The sequence below is a fragment of the Thermobia domestica genome, chromosome 4 (assembly GCF_964235325.1).
Source record: "Thermobia domestica chromosome 4, izTheDome1.hap1.1, whole genome shotgun sequence".
NCBI classification, from domain to species: domain Eukaryota; kingdom Metazoa; phylum Arthropoda; class Insecta; order Zygentoma; family Lepismatidae; genus Thermobia; species Thermobia domestica.
Window position 1 is genome coordinate 298322454 of NC_137457.1, and position 21281 is coordinate 298343734.

The 21281-nt window shown below is 34.8% G+C and overlaps 1 protein-coding gene across 1 annotated transcript in view; it reads left to right on the forward strand.

The window, feature by feature from the left end:
- Nucleotides 1-21281, forward strand: part of LOC145684228 (serine/threonine-protein kinase Doa-like) — a 51671-nt gene that overhangs the window by 11601 nt on the left and 18789 nt on the right. Inside the window, exons 2-8 of the mRNA XM_081756320.1 lie at nt 3772-3850; nt 4639-4705; nt 8984-9097; nt 12450-12540; nt 13571-13741; nt 14943-15072; nt 16259-16403. Coding sequence (XP_081612446.1) covers nt 3772-3850; nt 4639-4705; nt 8984-9097; nt 12450-12540; nt 13571-13741; nt 14943-15072; nt 16259-16403 — 797 coding nt within the window. The remainder of the gene's footprint in view (nt 1-3771; nt 3851-4638; nt 4706-8983; nt 9098-12449; nt 12541-13570; nt 13742-14942; nt 15073-16258; nt 16404-21281) is intronic.

Genomic DNA, 21281 nt, shown 5'->3' on the forward strand with positions numbered 1-21281 from the left:
GTTGTGTATTGATGCCTTAGGAAACTATTCTGTAAATATTTTGCTATTTGTGGTATGCTTACTAGTACATACGTTAATAAAAAATGTAACTCAACTACAATAGGAAATTTATAGCGAATATTATAGTCGAGGTGACGTTCCTCATTTCTGTAAATATGTATGTTAAATGTGCATAGTTCAAGCTAATAAATATTTATAGAGAACTATTAGGAATGTTACCACCATGCTTTACTTTATTTGCCACACAATTCACGGTGGTTGTGATTACGTTGGAACAGAAACCTTGCGAACAAAAAACAATACATGATATCACCATGCCCATTAACTACCTCAGATGATTATTATAAGTATTATTATTTAGGTTTCCAGATAGCAAATAATTCTAAAATTTTATGCTCCGTTGTTGCTGTTGATTTCAAGTGACGGTACCTTTTTCGTGCTTCATTGATTTTCCCTTAAAAAATAAAGGGTTATATGTTAGTAGAGTTCAACCAAATTGATCAAATGTGGGTATTGGTAGCTGTGTAGCTTTGACCTACTATACAAGTGCGTGAAATGTTACAATGTGCAGTCTTGGTTTCCAAGCTATTTGACAAAATTAGAAATTTGGATTTAGAGAAATTGTTTCGCAGAACAATTTCTCCATGCAATTGTTGAAAGTTATCCAATCTTGAAACCTGGCATGGTGTTACGCCTTGACAGGCGTAGTATGCATAATGAAATATGGTGTACAGGGATTTGGTTCCCGAATTAGCCATTAAATTTGAGGCTCAGTCGCACGAGTTGAACCTAACTCGTTTGATCTGATCAGACTTCACATGATGGTACTGCTATAAAAGCTTGTGCAGGCTTTTGGTTGCCGAGTTTGAACCATTAAATTTCTTCCTATTGAACTCCAAGGGATTGTTTTTATCGGTGATTATTCTCCATGTCGCGTGGGATCTGACCACCCTATGCTTTGTCAGGATTGATTAGGCGGTGCGAATGTAATGCCTGCACAATCAGTTTATATACGTTGAAAAGAAGAGCAACGTTTACTTCGCCCACCATTATTATTTTCAAATGTAAAGTCTAGATAAAAAGTGAAATGCATATCACTAGAAGAGCTAAGTTAAATTATCGTTCATTAAGTGGCTGACTTCGTAGGGTGTGCGCACCATGTGAAATATTCTTAAATCGTAAACTATTTTAATTAACGTAGTGTAATGAGTATTCACCATTTTTTCTTTCTACAAACTGAAATGTAATGGCATTACTTCCGATCTGATTTTTCAGTATATCAATTGCGCTTATTCCTAATACGTAAGCGTACTTATTTGTTTTTATTTTCTAAGAGTCCTACTAGCAGTTAACTGTAGTGTTAATTGTGGAGTGCTAATGATAAGTGCCGTGACGTTTGGCATTTTTGAAACGAAGATCATTAGAAGCATGTAAACATCGAGTTTGATGGTTGTTCTAATGCTGCTTATAATGTAATATATATCCATAACAGGATCCATGTTCTGTTGTGTCTTTGTTATAGTTCGTATCCCTGTTTTGATCCTGCATTAGACAGACGGACTTAGGTGATCAGGGCATACATAATTGTTTAAATGAGTCCGATGATGCCACTAACAGCAAGTGCCATGCAGCATGCTGTTTCCTCTACCCGTGTTGTTAACGAAGTTGATCGACAGAAGAGAAGAACTGGTAAGACAAACGAAGCTTAATAAATCTTACATAAATGACTTTGATTATCAGATTATTAAAAGAAAAAGAAAACTTGTATACGATGTGTTTACAAATTAGTTATACAAAAATTCGGTAGAGTAACTTAATATTGGAGAGAAGGCATAAATTGGTTGGTGGCTAACATATTTCAAAGAATTGACATAGAGCATCACTCACTACCTTCTTAGCATACAATACATCCTTGTGATACTTTTCCTGTATGTGGAGATGGTTAAGTTGTTCGAGAATGTATTGAAAGATTTCAAGAGAAGTAAAATGTTTTATTCTTATCACTATTCCAGAGTCGTGCAGTATATGGAGTTTCTTTTAAATCCATGTTTATTTCTTTTTTACATAACAATTATTGTATTAAAATTAGTACGTTCCATTCCGGGTGTAATGCTAATGTTAATAGACATAAACAATTTACTTCATTGAATAATCACCAAAGGAACGTTCCCCAAGCAAATAAATGGAGTTTTCTTTGTTCGTTCGAAAATAAAATGCTTTCTGCCTTTACGGTGCAAGGGTGGTATCTTTAAAACGAGGACGAAAGTGCTTAAAAATGTAGAACACTGTTTACCTTGGCTAACATCACTTCAAAGTAGTTGACATGAATAAACTTTTCTCTTCATTTGATATTTGGAAGTAACTTATACAGGGTGTTACAAAAAATATTTTGGAAATAGATTCATTACATCAAAATGAGAAAAAAATGTTCATATAGACCTGTGGCCGGAAGTGCATAGTTTCATGATTACAAGTGCCCAAACCGTATGTAAAAAATAAATAAATAAAAGTGCATAGTTCCACTACTATAGGACTGATCCTAGTCGGGTCAAGACATCACTGAGGAATTGGTATGTAAACTATCCAAATATTAATTTTTAGGAACCTTTGATACTTGCACAGTCATTTTGAGAAATGCTGTTTGGAAGTATTTGATCACTCTCCACCTCCCTCTTTAAAAATTGGAGCATTCTTAAACATGGATGTTTGATTAGTTCACATACCAGTTCCTCAGTAATGTCTTGACCCGACTACGATAGATCCCATACTAGTGGAGCTATAAACTTCAAAGGTCACTTGTTTCACATTTTCGGCACCCTAACTCCAAAACTATCCACTTTTGAGCACAGATCCATATGAGCTTTTTTCATATTTTGATGAGGAATCTATTCCCAAAATATTGGGACACATTTTTGTAACACCTGCATTTTTAAATACTACAAATTACATGGCTCTCCATACATGATAAGTATCAAGGTTTGTTATACTCGTTCTCTCAAATTTTTGTAATTACAACATTGAGTGCGAAACCACAAGTAACATTGGATGCGTTTCATGTTGATACACACTCTCCGATAGTTCGTTGCATATCTGCTGGAATATCTGTATGGTTCCTAGAGATATTTTCAAGAGGAATATAGCTCACATTTTTTTTTTTTTTGTTGGAAAATTCGACAGCTAAAACTTCGTATTTTTTTGTATAACTAATTTATAGACACACTATATTAAAATTACAAAGTTCAAAAAAAATTCATTTTTGTATACAAGTGATAAAGTTTCGTAATGATAATAGTTTGCAGTTCAGCACACACACTTCAAAAGAGTAATGTTTAAAAGAATTATTGGTTTTTATTGTACTATTTATTATATTAGTGAGGCTGTGGTGGTAGTTTTTAATTGTTCTGTTTATTTAATGATGTTTATATCTTTCTTTAAAAACAAAAAAAGAAATTTTAAAAAGTACAAGGCACATAAACAGTTTTCTCACTACCACTGCCTCCATCTATATTGCTTTGCTATGGTAACATATCTTGTTCCCATGGCAATCATTGTTGACAATTGTTGACATGGCAACCATTTGCCTTTCCCCTCTTTGTCTATTGTTGGGTTGCATCTCGGTTAATTGGCGGCTATGAATGATCTACGACAATGGGCACATCCTCACGCAACAACGAACTTTCATCACATGGCTCCTTTGGGTCCTTGCTGATTGGTTGAACGATTGGTGCCCGTGATGGCCTGGATGATGCTGCTGCTGGTTGGCGATTGCAGAGTTCTCGAGCTCCTTCTGTGGAAGATGATGAAGATGGGCACCTGATATACCGCCATGGCGACGTACTACAAGACCGATGTTCGTGAATACACTTTGTAGTAATTTAGATTTCCTCTAGTGACAGTTTTATTTCCCATTAATAATAACTTTGCTATATACATATATCTTTTATTACATATATATATTTACACTGTTTTTAGAAAGGGATTATTATTTATTTTTTTAATACAAAATGAGATTTTAAGGGATAATTAATGCACAATTCTTTTCCAGGAGGTGGGAGGGTGAGAGTTTAGTTTGTATAGGGAAGTAAGTGTAGGATTAATTTTGACTGGTTGTGGAATTTCATTCTTTTCATGTGGGATTTTTTAATAAAGAGAATTTTATAATTTGGTCTTAAGTAACAGTAAGCTAGGGTGTTACTTCAAATATAAGTATTTCGTAATTTTGAAATAAAATATTTGAGCATGACGAAAGGTAGATAATGTGAAATAAAAGATGAGGGAAAGTATTTAGTCACAAAGTAATTTTACAATATAAAGTTTAAAAAAATAGGATTGGTTTGAGTGTTAGAACTAAATTTTACATACTATTCAAGAAAATTGCATGTTTGGCAGTAATCAAAATTGATATAGGTAGCAGTTAACTTTTTTTTCTTGTAGTCACAAGTATTATTTTCTATAATTTAACAGAAGTGTAAGGACAAAATATTGAATCGTAAATAATAAATTAATTTTGAGAGATCTCTAAAGTTAAAAAAGATAAAAAGTTATGTAATAAAAGTTTGGATTGGCAGAGAAAAATTCAGACTATAAGGCGAAGTCACTTATAATGTGTGCCTAATGTATTTTGTACTTCTTTTTCAGACAAGATTTTGGCCACCTTAGGGGAAGGCACATTTGGCAAGGTTGTCAAAGTCAAGGATTTACACACGTAAGTAACATTTACTCGTATACTTACAGTATAGAAATTCAGTCAATGATAAATCTTAGCAATATTTTGGTTTGATGCAACATTTTAAGTCTTTGTTGCCGCCTGACAGTAATTGGTGTCAGGTGGTACCCATTTTGTTCTGATCAGGCCCTTTGGCGTCGTAAACAGCAGTTATAGATTACCCTCTCTTTAACGGCACATGAATTAACCTTAAGTTACAATAAACGGCATATCAAGAGAAGTGGGGAAACAATGTAGTGTGTATTTAGCAGAAATAGTCATTTTGCAATCTGGACTCACTATTCTCAGTGTAACTCGCTGATCTTAATGAGAGTAGAGAGTAGCCGTAGCTTGATCTTGCTCTGATTGTGCTCAGATTGAGGTTGGTGTTCGCTATTATTAGCTTCGTTGGGGCTTACTATCCACAGAACTTGGACTCGCTTGTGCTCGCGCTCGTTATTATTGCGATCAAGGAATTCCAATAAAGATCACGAGTTTAGACATCTTGGTACGAAAAAGATTCCGTTGGCAGAAATATGGCGACAAAATGGGTTTGTCGCTTTAGAAAGACAAGTGTTAAGAGTAACGATGCCCCGCGCTTAGGACGAACGTATGACTCGCGAAGACCGATCGGCCAAATAGAAAATTGGCTGGTATGACGAACTTCGAGAAAGAAACAGTGGTAGATTACAATCAGTAGAAAATTGTGGCGTATACCTGTAGGTTACCCACATTCTGACAGAAAACAATACCCCAATGTTTTATCACTAGTACTTTTTGACAATCGGTTACAGAGATCAAATTTTTAATCAAAAAACTGCAGAGTTTTGGGAAACAATGACGGAAATACAGTAAAATACACCACCATTTAATATTTGCATTTATTTATTACTTTAAGCTAATAGAAAATACTACAAAATTATAAATTATATATCAATACAATAAAACTCTTTGTAATCTCAGCTCTTTGTGGGAGCAGAATTTTTGCAAACATTTTATCAGTGTGTTTCTTGAATGAAAATAAAATATACCTCTTGGAAAACTTAATCTCGCACATTTCTTAATCAGGTGCAAATGATCCAGTATCATAGTCCACACAGTATAGTTCATGTTAGAAAATTGTATCATGGTATATATTTTATCAGCAACTTAGAAACGAAGTGACCGATTTGAATTACGTTAAGTAAATTTTTGTAATAAACTGAATTGAACAAGCAATTTCGCGAAGTCTGGTGAGGATTCTTACCTCGGATAAAATCCAGTTACTAGATCAGTTCTCACTTTAAGTAATAGGATCCGTCACATGTAGCATTGTTGGTAAAGCAAAACTTTAAAAGCCAATCAACCAGCTATAGGGAAAACTAATATTCCTGAAAGGGCCGATATTTAATTGGAAACAGGTAAGTAAGTTTAGCAACATTGTTTTATTGGGTAAAAACAAGTACATATCCACTTTATTTTTCAGCATAGTCACCATTATTTCCAAGCACTTTCTGTACCGTGGCACAAGTTTTTTTTTATACCCTCTGCATAGAAATTTGCCGCCTGGGGTTCAGCCACTTCAACACTGCCGTTTTCAATTCATCAGGTTCTTCAAATCGTTGAGATGAAAGCCACTTTTTTAGGTGCAATGTTGTTGGTGAAACCTCTGGAAATTCGATGTGTAGAGCGGTAATGGTGAAGCGATGAATTTCTTTTTTTTTTTCATTCACTCGCTGCACCAAGTTGTCAGTCTGAATGCTTGGTCTTCCACTCTTCTCTTCGTTGTAGATATTTGTACGGCCTTCTTTAAATGCACGGCACCAGTGCCATACTTTTCCTTCACTCATTACACTTTCGCCGTACACTACACACAATTCTTTATGAATTTCAGCAGCACTTTGTCATTTGGCATGAAGAAATTAGTCACAGAGCGGACCTCGCACCTGGCGGGATTGTGTATGCGCGCAGCCATTTTAACACGCTCCAGCACACACGAAAACAAACAGATGACTGGCGAAACTATGGTTGTTTGATAGCCAATGGACCAAGTGATGTACTGTGCAAGTGTGATCCGATCACTATTGCCAGTCGCTTATAATAAAATATCTGCCCTTTCTTTTGAAATGCGCCTCGTATATATATAAAGGCATTTCGATTAGTAAGGGTAAATTCGACAAAGGTGTGTTTACTGAAAATGCACTCTGCTCTGTCAAAATAATGGTCCATTTATTTTGAAACTAGTTTCTACTGGGAAGGGGGAGAGACTTCTACAGTTCATACATATGCGTGAGAGCTGGCTGGCATAGAGCAGTTTGTTATTTCTGTTTGAACACATTATTAGTCTGTAATTGCCAAGTACTTTCAAGCAGAGGGGCCGCGGTGGCTCAGTGGTAGAGCGTTCACCTCTGGTGCTTGGGGTCCCGGGTTCGATCCCAGCCGCCGCCAAGTGAACTTTGTGGTGGACAAACACCGTGTGCGTGGGTTTTCACGGGGTTCTCCCGTTTCCTCCCACTTTCTTCATTCCACCATTTCATTCATTATTCATCATCACCGTCTCCTTTAGCCTCACCGGTATAACCGTGGGACGTAAAACTCAAAGATTTCATTTCATTTTTTCACTTTCAAGCAGGCGAAAGGACAAAACTGTGTTTAAATTAAATATTAGATGTAAAATGTGAAAAAATGTCCTTATAAGTGAAATTACTGTGAGGGTTAGAGTGGTGTGGAAATTAGTTCAATTTTTGATTGTTAAAGGGAGGCTGCATAATCTGGACAAAATTTCCTTACTAATTATTGTCACTTTTGAAACTGGTTACAAATTTGAAAAAAAAACAATGCCTGCTAAATTATGTGGCCACAGTCTGAGATACAATGAGTATTCGCTGGCGTGAGGTAACAATCTACCGAACCAGAACATACTGAGGACTCTTGTAACAATTAAAGTACTATTTCACACCTTATACCAAATAAAATGAAAAGGGAAAGAAGATCGTACGCCACAAACAGAAGGTACTCCCAGTTTATAAAGTCTGAACCAACAGTATTGGATTACTAAGATCTGGGACCTGGCCCACCCGCTTAGGCACGAGAGGTAATTTCATCCCTTCCAAAGATAAAGAAAGATGGGTCTCAATCTTCCCTCAGCCTCTATATAGAGATGCCTTTATTTCCATTACAGCTTTGGGTTTACTAATTCCAAATGCGTCCCGCACACATTAAATTTCTTAGTCCGTGTTTCAAGACGAGGTCGGATGTTCCATTAAACAGCACACTCCACAAAACAGGAGATAAGAACCGGTTCGTAAAGACTGCACAACAGCGTCGAACTGCTAAAGTCTGGGACTAGACCCAGCGGCTTAGGCAGAGAGAGGCCAGAAGGGTTGAAATGGCGCCTCTGTTGCTGAAACCGTCGGTAGTGACTATGGGCTGGGCGTATCTCTTATCTTGATCAGTTTAAGTGTTAAATTTATTAGAAAAATAACATTAACAGTGTTGGGATATTTCTTAAGTCTAAGATAGAAATGAAAAGGTTCATTTCTAAATTTAGAACAAGACAGTAGTAGTAAAAGTTGGTACATCACTATTGATAGAAGTTAATTTTCTTAGTTATTAAAAATATAAATTTCTAGTGCCAGTTAGCCATTGAGTTCATATCCAGTCGGTATTTATGAACGTTGCTGCTTTTGATATTACGAGCTATGCTGCGTTTTAATATTGCAGTGGTGGCAAAGTAAAATTTTTAATTGCATTCGTATACAATTTTTGTTTCTGTATGAAATGCTAAAAATGAAAAATGATTAATCAGCTTTAATTACGAGATGCAGTACTGATAATAGGTAGTCTAAGTGCGAAACACGTAGAGAGAAGAAAAGACTCAAAAAAATAAAAATAAAAGTTTCACTATTCACATTAATACATCAGTCATGGACAATATAAAATTCTGTGCAGGGGTTTGGAATTCAGGTTTAGCTATATTTGTTTCATCAATTTTTGTAACACACGAACCTACAAGTTCGTGGAGGATTTTGTAGTATAGCTGTTTTCAGTGTGATAGTTGTTTCTCTTTGCTCACTCATATTTTTTTTTTTTTAAACTAGATTGTAATTAGAACCACTTTTAGGTATTTACAAAGACAAGTAGTATTGTTTTTATATTTTTAGTTTTATTTGTAACCATAATCTGCAACCTTTTGGCAAGGAAATTAATTGCGGAAAAGGGGCATCCAAATTATCTTACATGATTGAATCAGGCGTGCCTTTATACAACCTTAATATTACTTTCTGAATTTTATTTTAGGGATCATGTTATGGCCTTAAAAATAATCAAAAATGTTGAAAAGTACAGGGAAGCAGCCAAATTAGAAATAAATGCCTTGGAAAAAATAGCAGAGAAGGATCCAGACAGTAGGCAGTAAGTATTTTCAAAGATTGTGTTGAGTAAAAATACTTTTAACATCAAAGCTAGTATAAAGAAATAGCAGCAGTGTAGAAGGTACTTTTTTGTGTTTTAAGTAGAGCTAACTAGTAATTGCTAAGTTCATCGACATAATATAAGAATACGAGGAGGTGAGTAGATAAACCGGTAGCGACATCGTGCAAATTTTTGCTCTTTGTCGTATTGCTACATTCCCGTCTACTTACTGAGTTTGAGTAATGCAAAAACAAGAATTTAGTAATCGTAGTAAACCTTCTAGTATTTAAAAATTCTGTTTACATATAGTTGCAAGCTCTGTCTGACAGCCAGAAATAGTGGTTTCAGTTCATGAGATAATAATTGTTGTTACGCGAAATTCCTGCGCTATGTGAAAGATTTTCAAAAGAAGATAGTAAATTCCATAACATTTTGTGAGGGAAGACTAAGCACCCCAGGAAGAGCCATCTGTAGGATTGTAATCTCTGCCTACTGCTTAATATTTGATAAACCTATTTTGTCCTCAAGATATAGTTTTACGTATTGCACTCTTGCTACAAAAGTGCCACAACTCAAAATAGTTTTGAGTAAATTGCATTTAAGTGTTGGTAATATATTCGCTTTAATGTTATTAACTAATAAAACTAGTGCTCTCACGCAGCTTCTAGTGAAGCTAGAGCCGTGATTCTTATATTGTCGGATAGAGGGGAGGCTCTGAAAATATATATATATATATATAATGTAACTTGACAATTTTTGAGTTGTGGCACTTTCATAGCAAGAGTGCAGTATGTTTGTTGTAGGAAAAAAAAAAAAAAAAAAACAATTACTTTCCTTACTGATAGATTGGACAAGATGATTACCCTTTCTGGCTGCTATCATCACAAAATTGCCACTGTTGATCATCGTGTCTAATTTCTCAACATTGTTACTGTTGAACGATGAGAGGAACGTATCCGCATAATATCAAAACTACGAAAGTGAATAATTAATTATTAAAATTAGTCTTAACAGTTTCAATAACTTAACGGTATCTTCATCTAACTTTAACGTTAAGTATTGTAACTGTTAAGACTTATTTTAATAAATAAGTATATACTCTAGTCAGAAAAGTATTAATTAAATAATAGTTTCAGAGTGAAGATGGATGAAGTTAACATGAAAGTGAACTAGAAATGTTCATAAAGGAATTAAATAGCAGGCTCATATGTGAGGGGCAAACCGAGTACAATTAAACTTTGTTAAAAATGAGGAAAAACTGACTCATTCTGTATGATTTATTACACTGGCGCAAGTAAATAATTCTTTCTTGAACTGTAAGAAAACAAAATAGTGTACACTTTGATTTTTCGTTGTGTCACTGCATAGCATCTTAGACAACACTGTATAATAGGATAAATGTAGAAGTAAAGATCGCGAGACATGTGATCAGTAGTTGATCGAAAAAGTATAAATATATAAATATTTTCTATATATGCTTTTAGTAAGATTGTGCTAAAGGTACCGAACCTGAAGGAACTATAATATAATTATGCTGATAAGTGTGAGTTTTTATCTTGTTTTGGAAAGTAGTAGTCATTATTTAAGTAACTAGCGGAATGCAATATTGGCAACTTGTTGATCAGATTATTGTTGTTCTGCCCGTTGGGTATGTGTTTAGATAAATCAGGTTGAGAAACACTGTTAGAAACAGTGCGATTTTTTGTTTTACGTAAACACATGGTAAGCGTGTTTTACTCGGCTCAACTTACAACGATAAACATAGCAAATATAGTGGAGTCACTATCTTCATAGGATCCGTACAACGGTTGTCATAATTTAAATATAATTTGATGATTACATCCAGAAACATTTGTTTTTAAGAGTGTCCATAATCTTCCGAGTAATATTTAGAAATAGTATTAAATTTTCAATATTAATGGTTGTTGAAGAATGATAAATTTACTGCTTCTGTACCATAAATAACAGCTTGTATTGCACTAGCATTTGTAAAGTGGGAGTGGAAAATATATCAAAATGATGGAAATACCTGAAGAAAATGCAACTTACTTGATTTATACAACTTGGGACCACCGTTACTTCGCAGAACAACTTGATTCAGTGTGTAATGAAGCCATATAAGTCATGAATAGTTTCAGAGGAATATTGTACCGTTCTTTTTGCAGTGAGACACTTAGTTCCGTTAGCAAGGATGGAGAATATTTGCTTTGGATTCTGAGTTCCAGAACTGACCATAGTGTTCCGTTGAGGCCTAGGGATTGCGCAAGCCAAAGAATACATTCTAGTTCATTTAGATTTTCATGAAATCACGCAACAACAGCGTGAATTGGTGCAGTCATCTTGAAAAAACGTCATTTGCCAAAAATATCTGGATCGTAGGGTGCACGTGGTCACCTGAAATGTACACATAATTACAGACAGTAATATAACCTGTAAACATAATCACAGCACCCATGGAATACCAGTAAATTGTGGCCACTGTCGTGTTTCACGGTAGAAGGAAGACAAGTAGTAGTATATACTTCTTTTGCCATCCAACATACACAGCCACGACTTTTGTTGGACATAAGGTGAAAAAGAACTCATCGCATTATCGTATTTCAAATCATGACTTTCCACTCCGCATGTTCTCAGTAACATTTTCATCGCTCAAATGCGTTGTTGGTGGTGATCAAAGATTTGAGATTTGCACCTCGGATTTGCAATCAGGTTATGCAGCTGCGTTGGACAATGATTGTTGCAAAAGGTTGTCCCAGATTTATTATTATTATTATTATTTATTTATTTATTTATTTCCCAGTTAATTTCGTCGTATTCTCCGTAAGATTCATTGTGACTATCCTTTTCAGTGTTTGGATTCAGTACTCCTGTCACCAAGGCTGCCCTTCCGTCTACTATTTATTACTCTTCGTCTGATTTGCTCGTTTTGCAGGCTTTCATCACCATAGACACAGTTCCTTTCGACACACCTAACACACCAGGATCCTTAGATATACTAACTGTGCATCCACAATAAGAACAAACTATGCTAGTAAAAGGCAGGTCTCGCTTTTCAATTATCACCGTTTGCGCCTTCAACACATTTACATAACATTGCTCACAGCAGACAGGCACTGCATTCACATCTTCAGTGTTACCACCTCACATATCTTATCGTGTTGCAAAGTGCAAACTACAGGTGTTTCCATCATTTTTAATAGGCGATAGAATAATTCTTACATCGAGACGAAAATCAAGTAGATACTGAAATGTATAGAAACCATACAAATAACCTGCCAATAGATTAATTATGTAACAGTGAATGTTCATCCATGTCATTAGGTATAGAATGATGAATATTGTTCCATTGCAGCTTGTGTGTGAAGATGCTGGATTGGTTTGATTATCATGGGCACATGTGTATTGGATTCGAAATGCTAGGGCTCAGTGTCTTCGATTTTCTGGTGAGTATATATGTTCATATTGTAATTGTTGCCAAGAAAGGAGTAAATTCAAAATGAGCTTTAAAAAAGTTATCAGCACAGGTCGTTCATAAAAATTAGTTTTCGTTCTATGCCGGGATCTTCCTCAGACTCTAGGCTGAAAATATATACGAATGAGGCATATGTATCCTCAGCCGGGCCTCGAAAATATATGAAGAGGCGTGTATACAGTAATTCCTTGAAAACAGAGTAGTTTCTGACCTGTCAAATCATCCGTTTCCCTGTGGACTGATGGGCATAATTCGGAATTTTTACCTCTTTTATGTCACCTTTCCGTATTCTGAGCAAGCTTCTTAACAGGATCTATTAATCTCAGAAAACAGTAAATGGAATGCTAGTAAGCTACAGATTTCAATTATTTATTTATTTTTTACATACACATAAAATGAATCAAAAAATTATTAGCTTTTTCTATTGTGTATTTCACTAATATTTCTTCCTTCTATCTTGGCTGCGGGCTTCATCAGTTTCAGCTTGCTTACGCAATAAATGATTCTTTATATGGAACCTAAAATTGTTTATAGAGTATAAATTTGTTAAAACACTGAAAACTTGTTAATAGTGGATATAATTTACTATTGGCAGTCAGTAATACTTCTCAGTGTTCAAGGAGCTCATATTCTTAATAATTTTATGTCCAATATAAAGAAGTACCTCCTGCATAAGTAAACCGAAGTTGTTGAAGGCCGCAGCAAGATCCACGGTCGAAATATTAATGGAATAAATAAATAAATAAATAAATAAAATCGCAGTAGAAAAGGTAAATAATTATTTTATTATTGCTAGTAAGCTTTTTTTTCCAACTTTGTTTTAAATGTTTTTCCGTTGAACCATAGGTAGAATTCTACACTTTTAGAAAATTTTACAATTTTAGAACAGGACTTCAGTGGATATTGAAGTGTCAATTGAGGTGTCATCTAGCTAATTTTCGGCGTCTGAATATTTAGTGAAATGAGATAATAATTCTTTTTATTTTTTTTTCCCATTACAGAAAGATAATAACTACCAGCCATATACTCTGGATCAAGTACGTCACATATCATATCAACTTTGTTATTCTGTAAAATTCCTACATGATAGTAAACTCACACATACTGATTTGAAGCCAGAGAATATTTTGTTTGTAGATTCAGATTATGACATCGTGTATAATAGTAAAAAGGTAAGTAGAATCCTTAAGTAAATTACACGTTTTAGACACAAGGTATGATGCATTTTTTAAAATTTTTTTTTAAGTAGTTTTCAAGAACACCTGAAGTTCTCGTAGAGAATTCTACATTTGGTTAAGAATATCAATGAAAATAAGGAAGGTCAAAAATGCAGATCTATCTTGGGCATGAAAAAGACAAAATTCAAACAAGTTATGTATGTGCAGTTACAGAATATAATTTTTCATTAAAAATTGCGATATAAGGTTGTAAAATAAATATGTAGATCTTTGGGCAGTTGACCCGGCAGGAACAAGTAAGGTAATACCGGTATTCATTGTTCATGTATATAATATACAATCCGTAACGAAATACGTGTTTACCTTGCTATTTTTTATATCATAGTAATCTAAATAAACATTACACATTGATGTGTAATAAAGTGACACTACTAACACATGGCAAGACATGTCATTATCATAGCATTTATCGTGAGTGAAAGTCAATATATCTGTAGTACCTCTCGACAGAAGGATAACTAAGGGAACATTAAGCAAAACAGGAATCATCACCTTACTTAGAAGAATTTCGTATGCTATCCCTTAGCTGCCTTCAGTCTGCCAGTCTGTGAGGCTTAAGTGTGTAAAAGTGACTCGCACACGTCCACATTAGTTTAGTACTTGAAACATCTCATAATAAAATTCTTGAAGTAAATATGGAAACGAAATTAGAAACACCAAATAATAACAATATTTCCTTCGTATTGTTATAATGTCTTGCTGTATTATAGCCTTTGGAGTTAGTTCATATTAATAAAAAAATAAGACACTTCTCCGGGTGCAATTAACTTTCATCCTTTCAATTTTAGTGGACTAGGGTAAACCTGTCAATTGCTAGAGGCTAAAATTATCCATACAATATACCTAAGTGTCATTTTAGTTTATTCTGAGTTTCAATGGATAATACTAGTATTATTAACATATCCTTATAAACTTCAGTCCCTCTTACGAATAGAATGTATTACCTTCATAGCAAAGTATTAGACTTGTAGCTAAAATTATTACATCATTTCACGTAATCTAATTAGCCTTTATTCTATCAAAGCACATATCAGTAAAAGATCAAAGGAACCTGAAGGGTTTTCACTTAAGAATTTTAACCTCTTATTGACGTGTTCCTATTACTGCAATAATAATAATAATTTTTCTTTTCCAGAAACGAGACATAAGGAGAGTCAAAAGAACTGATGTAAAGCTAATTGACTTCGGAAGTGCTACATTTGATCACGAACACCATAGTACGATCGTCTCCACCCGGCATTACAGGGCACCGGAAGTAATTTTAGGTTAGTGCTTTTAAAGAATGTATTACATAATTAGGCCAATCAAAAAGAATTAAATATACGAGAAAAGAGCTAATAGATAAGGTTATGGATTCACATTTAAATATATTTTGACATTTCAAGCTTTTTTAAAGTTACCGTAAAGCATCTTGTTGCTTTTAAATTAATCGTTGCAGGTACAAAGCAGAAATAACAATTTGATTTTGATAAACCAGTAGCAGAGCTCCCGATCATTTTTAAGTCTCACGTAACTAAGTCATAGCTAATATTTTAATTAAAGTGAAGATGTTGAGAACATGAACCCTTTAAGTGTGAATAACGTCCGCGTCCGCAATGTAAGGTTGTAGTAGAGATGGTGTATATAAATATATACACTTTGAATTTGGTTTTATACTGGATTTGTGTGTGGAAGTCGTAAATAGACTCTCTCATAAATTTTCATCACAGTTTCGGTACGAGGTTTAGTGGTAGTGTCGTTGTAATGGATACTACAAAAACCAATCAATATATCTGTTTTTCTTTATGTTCTCAAACAAATTCTATGAGAAAAAAAGTCAAGAGGTATTTGTCCCCAAAAATTCCACACTTAATGGTTAATTTGAGCTTATACATTGGTACAGCCTTAAAGGTCTCCTTCCCCAACCACCGCTTCTTTTCACCCCCCACAACCCTCGGTTAGTCCTCGCGAGCATGTAAGCTGTCACTGCTTTCAGTGTTGTTGTACCTCTGATCCACATGTGTAGTTAAAAGTCCGGCAAAATAAGGAAAAAGCTTTCCTTCCTATTTTCAGTTAAAAAAAAAAAAAAAAGGCAACTTTGGTTTTTAGCCAAGAGGGATCATAAATCTCTACCACGTGTCTTGAAGACTAATAGAAGAAGCTTTAAAGGGGTGAATAGGGTTTTCAGAATTCTTGGAAAAAGAACTCTTAAGTATGACCCAATGTATGTATAGCTGTTATGTTGAAAGTTTCGTGGACATCTCAAAAGCTATTGTATTTTATGTAATTTCTTCAGTTTTACTAGAATAGATAAGCACAGGTGATACAATACCCTTAGAATTCTAATTCATTTTCAATGCTATCAACTACAGATTCTTTTCTTCGGATTTCCCCATTTTTACTTGTGAATTGGATTTTATGGTACGAATGACATTTTCATACAACTTATAATTTTTTATTTCCTTATTGCAGAATTAGGTTGGTCTCAGCCATGTGATGTGTGGTCCATTGGGTGTATTATGTTCGAACTATACCTTGGAATAACGCTTTTCCAGACGCACGATAATAGGGAACACTTAGCGATGATGGAAAGGATTCTAGGACCCATCCCCTATAGGTATGTATTCATGTTTTTAGAATAACGGCTATTTATGTAGTAGTAGCGAAAACTTGTTTCCCCTTCAACATTTTATCTTAATGGACTGACGTGTTCATCATAATGCGTTGATTTATGCGGAATTACTTATACGTGGGGTTAAATATTAGCGCCCATGCAAGCAAATTATTTCAGTCAACAAGACCCATCCTGAGATGTCAGTGATAAGATGGGCATAGGCTTGGAAAGTATACTATTATTTAGAAGGAGTTTCCAGCACATTAAACTATATATAGACGTAGACCTACAGTTTAGTACCCCCACCCAGTACTCCTAATTGTAATTAAACCTTACAAAAAAGAAGCAAACATGTTAAATATTCAGTCACAAAGGAGCTAGTACATTAAAAGTAGTAATATAGAAACAGATAAAAAATAAGAGTTTAAAAAAAATCCCACTTGTAGACTGATATTTCTTGTTCAACTTGGATAAATCATCCGAAGCATAAGAGGGAAATGTGAATAGAGCAACCAAAGCTTGATAAATGAGACGAATGAAATCCTTCATTGAGCGTTCCAAGGTAATGCCTTTGTAGATAAAAGGAGATGGATAATTAATATAAGTGAATTATTATGAAAAAATGGTGGAATAAGAATGTAGAAGGAAACGGAGAAACCCAGAAAAACAGACGGGATGTTCACTTGGCCTGGGATCGAACTAGAGGACTCTGGTACAGATATGAACGCCCTACCGCTGAATCACCGTCCTTCCCATATCTTTTCATAGGTTCAAATGAATGAGAGTCTTACTTCATCACAGCCGGTGACAATGAAGAGCCAAGGTTCGGTAACTTGCATTTTCTGTTCCAAAGAGTATGGCTGGTAAATAAAGAAGCCATTGGAAGATATGTAATTTACATTTGTTTTCATACAAGAAGTTTCCTTATCTTAGTTATGTTCCTCGTTTTCTAGAACTTAGACAAAATTAGACAAAAATTACAATTTTATCTTCTATAATGTTTACAGGTGATCACAGTCATTATACTCTTTTAAGCTTTCGTATTTAATACATTTATTTGGAACTTGTTGGAAAGATATGATGCCAAACTACGTTACGTTTAACACTTCCATTCAATGAAAGTCAGAGAGCGAGAAAAAATAAAGACTTGCTCTCCGGTTTATGTCAATAAACGAAACATTAAACTACTGGTCCACTCCTACATTTTCACTATGAATTCCATTGAACTCAGACCTATGAGGACATAGCATAAGGAAAACTCGGTTGCTTCCACCCTTTTCACATCTTATTCAAGATATTGTTTATGAATATAGATACTTATCCAGGCACTACAGAAGTCATAATACCCTCATCTGATCGAAATGACTGCTCCGACCTCAAGAATGGGAACATGTAGTTGGTCGTAAACGAACTGAGTAGCATAGTTGTTATTGTAAGTCATGGTCCCGGATTCTATTCCTAGTCCGTTTCTGAACTCCCTTGTTGCTATGTGGTTAGCGTAGACGCGGAAGACGAAGTTTCTAATTCCGGTGGAAGCTTGAGGTTAGGATCGCACATGAAGCTGCAGGTCTGTCTCATAGCAGGGTGTCTATCGGTCACGATTTCTTTCTTTTTTTTCTTTCTTTTCTTTTTTCTTTTTTTCTTTTTTCTTTTTTTTATCTACAAATATAAGTGCAGACCGGAAAATTTTATTCTATAAGACGTCAAAATTCACCACCAAAAATGCCTATGTTCGGCTTTAGACGCTTCCAAATCGCAACCAAAGTATGCTTCTATCGCATGTATGAAAATTTGGCCTAATTCGCACCCAAATTCACACTTGAGAATGTTACGAAATTTTATGGTTTGATAAAGAAAAGGTCACGAAAAAGTCACGAAATTTGATTTTGAAATTTTAGTAGACACCCTGCATAGCCTCGCAGCTCAATTGGACGCTAAATTGAACCAATCAGCCAACCTGGTCCATTTCTGTCATTCTATGAAATTGCAGTTAGACGTTGACACAAGTAAATGAAGTGAGACTTCAGATCTTGAACGTTCTTGGGAGTTGGGTGTTGTAACAAAATTTATTTTTGCGGGGGGTACACCCCAATCCTTTATTTTTACTTCCTCGTGAGGCCTCAGAGACTAGAGGAAATCCCAATAGGTTCAAAGCGGTTATTCAGCTGCAATATGTGTTGGATGTAGGTTAGATTAAGTTTCAATATCAAAAAGGACGTTTCTGCTATAACATTTATTTGAACAAAAATTATATATGAATTCAACAACAACAGAATTACTAAACGTAGATAACAGTAACCATGAAAAATTCTCATAACAAATTCGTAGTCAGAAACGTTGATCTTTCGATGCAGAACTATCAATACATTTTAATGAACATCGGAGTTTAACAGTTAGGTTTCAATTTTAACTTTATAAGAATTAAATGTCCAAAAGAAGTATTTAATATCACTTTCCCATTTTTACTTAATACACAATACATTAGCCCATATTGCCATAAATAATAAGGCATCCCCAATCAAACCAAACAGTCAAGTTAACTATGTGAAAAAAGAATGAAAAAAGAAAGAAAAAAAAAAAACACAAGAAAATTAACACAAAAAGAATGATTAAAGATTACTCATTATCCTATGCTAATATGGACTATTACAATTATAACTTACGATACCAGGAAACTCCTGTTCTAGGCATCCACATCGAAAGATATATAATGGAACGATATTCAATCACATTTTTAAGTTCAATACTACTGTTCCATTCACTCCGTCTTCCTGTCAGCAAATGTACCTGACACAAGGTTGAGTACTCTTACATCGGTTCAGCTAGTTCCAACCTTTGCCACTAGATGTCACTATGTCTTTGATGCGTATAGAAAGCATCTATCACTGCCTACCTCTAGCGACTAAACTGATAACTACTTATTCAACTTCCTTACTTCAATCTAAATGCTCACAAACTTAGTCTTTTTTTTTTTCAATTCCGTTACAAAATTCCCCCACAAGGGTGTATAAATAATTTAACAGACAACAAGGTAATTGAAAAAAAATGATCTGTCTCTGTTGAAATCAGGCATGCCAAAATCGGAAGGATCAACTCACCATGTCCACTCACTTTCCAAAACAAAGATCTTACTTGAATATGGGCCCACTTAATTCCGGAATATTCAGAGTTCCATGGAGTTCTAATCCTTTCCATAACGAGGATGAAAATGTGACAGCCATCTCGAGGATCCAGAGTATTTACCAAATGCAACTGATGACGAAGGAAAGAAAGTCTCTACCATTTCTGACGATGTATTCCCAGGGACATGAACAGGCATGGACAAGTACACACATCCTGCAGGATTGAACAAACAAACACAGTATACAAACATAATAAAAATGTCTCTAACATTAAACATGTCTATCTACATATTTACAATATTTAAGGTTATTACACGTGTTTCCGGCAAGCTTTACTTTCATGAATAAGATTCAATTACTTATGAATAGAAATTTTAAATGCAATTTTACAATCTACATTTAAATTCTTTCAACTTTACAAATTATGAAGCTCTAGGAGGATAGTACCTTTTTATATGCATTACATTCCTTTTTATAACAATGTCAGGATTCTCTATAGATTTTAACAAAACAGTGTTTTTGGTCGGATAGCAAAGTATCTGGAATGGGCCATCATAATTCTGACTTAGTTTCGGCATAATTTTTTGCTCGATCGAAGCCTTTAACATACGCTTCACTAAGACAGAATCACCCACAGCGAATGTCACCGGAATACGGCGTTTCTTATAAGCGGATTCTTTCCGACGCCAAGCCTTTTCAATATTTTGAGCTATCCTCTGACTCATCTCTTCCTTATCTTGTGTATTATCAAATACACCAAGATCTATAATCCATCTAACGTCAAGAGGATTCCACATTATTCTCCCAAGATATAACTCTCCAGGAGTTTTACGAGTTTCCGAATTCTCTGACGAGTTCAAAGTATATTGTACTTTGTAAATGTGATCAGCCCATTTAGTTTGGTTTTGATTTATGTACGCTTTCAATATCAACTTTATATTTTTATTTTGCCTTTCCGTGAAGTTACAAGAAGGCGAATAGGGAGCCGTACAAATGTCTTGTATACCTAAACTAAACAAATATTGACGGAACTGATCAGATCTAAAGTAACTCGCATTATCATGCAATAATCGAGCTGGATATCCGTACATATAAAATATCTTATCCAACTTGACACATATAATCTTAGAAGTTATCTTTCTAAGTGGTTCAATAATAACGAACCTTGAAAAGGCATCCGTGACAACTAGCAGATATTTATATCCATGACTAGGTAACCAAGGACCCATTACGTCAATATGCAAGCAAGCATTGGGTTTAGTCTCCTTTTTCGAAAAATACGTACCATAAAGAGGTATATTTCGATCTTTTATCCGCTGGCAAATATCACAGCATTGAATAAATTGAGCAATATCTTGATATAAATTGTCCCAAGTAAAGCGGCTTGCAATTTTAGCGATGGTCTTGGCCCGACCACCATGACCACCCCCGACGATTTGTTCATGGAAGAATTTAATGATACTCTCTTTCATACTGTCAGGAATTACAGCCCGAAGTCCCCCATATACCTTGCCATTCGTTCTTTTTAACAAAATATTATTTTGGATAAGATATGGTTCTACTGTATGTTTATTTTCTATAGATTGGATTATACCTTTCAGCTTTGGATCCATCCTTTGCAGTTCTCCTAAAGGTTTATTAAAAAGAGGCAATTTCCAAAAATTTATAAAAGATAAATGCACATTTTGATTGTCAACAGTATTAATCTCAACAATATCATCGCCCGGAGGCTCGAAATCAACAAAACTATACATACGAC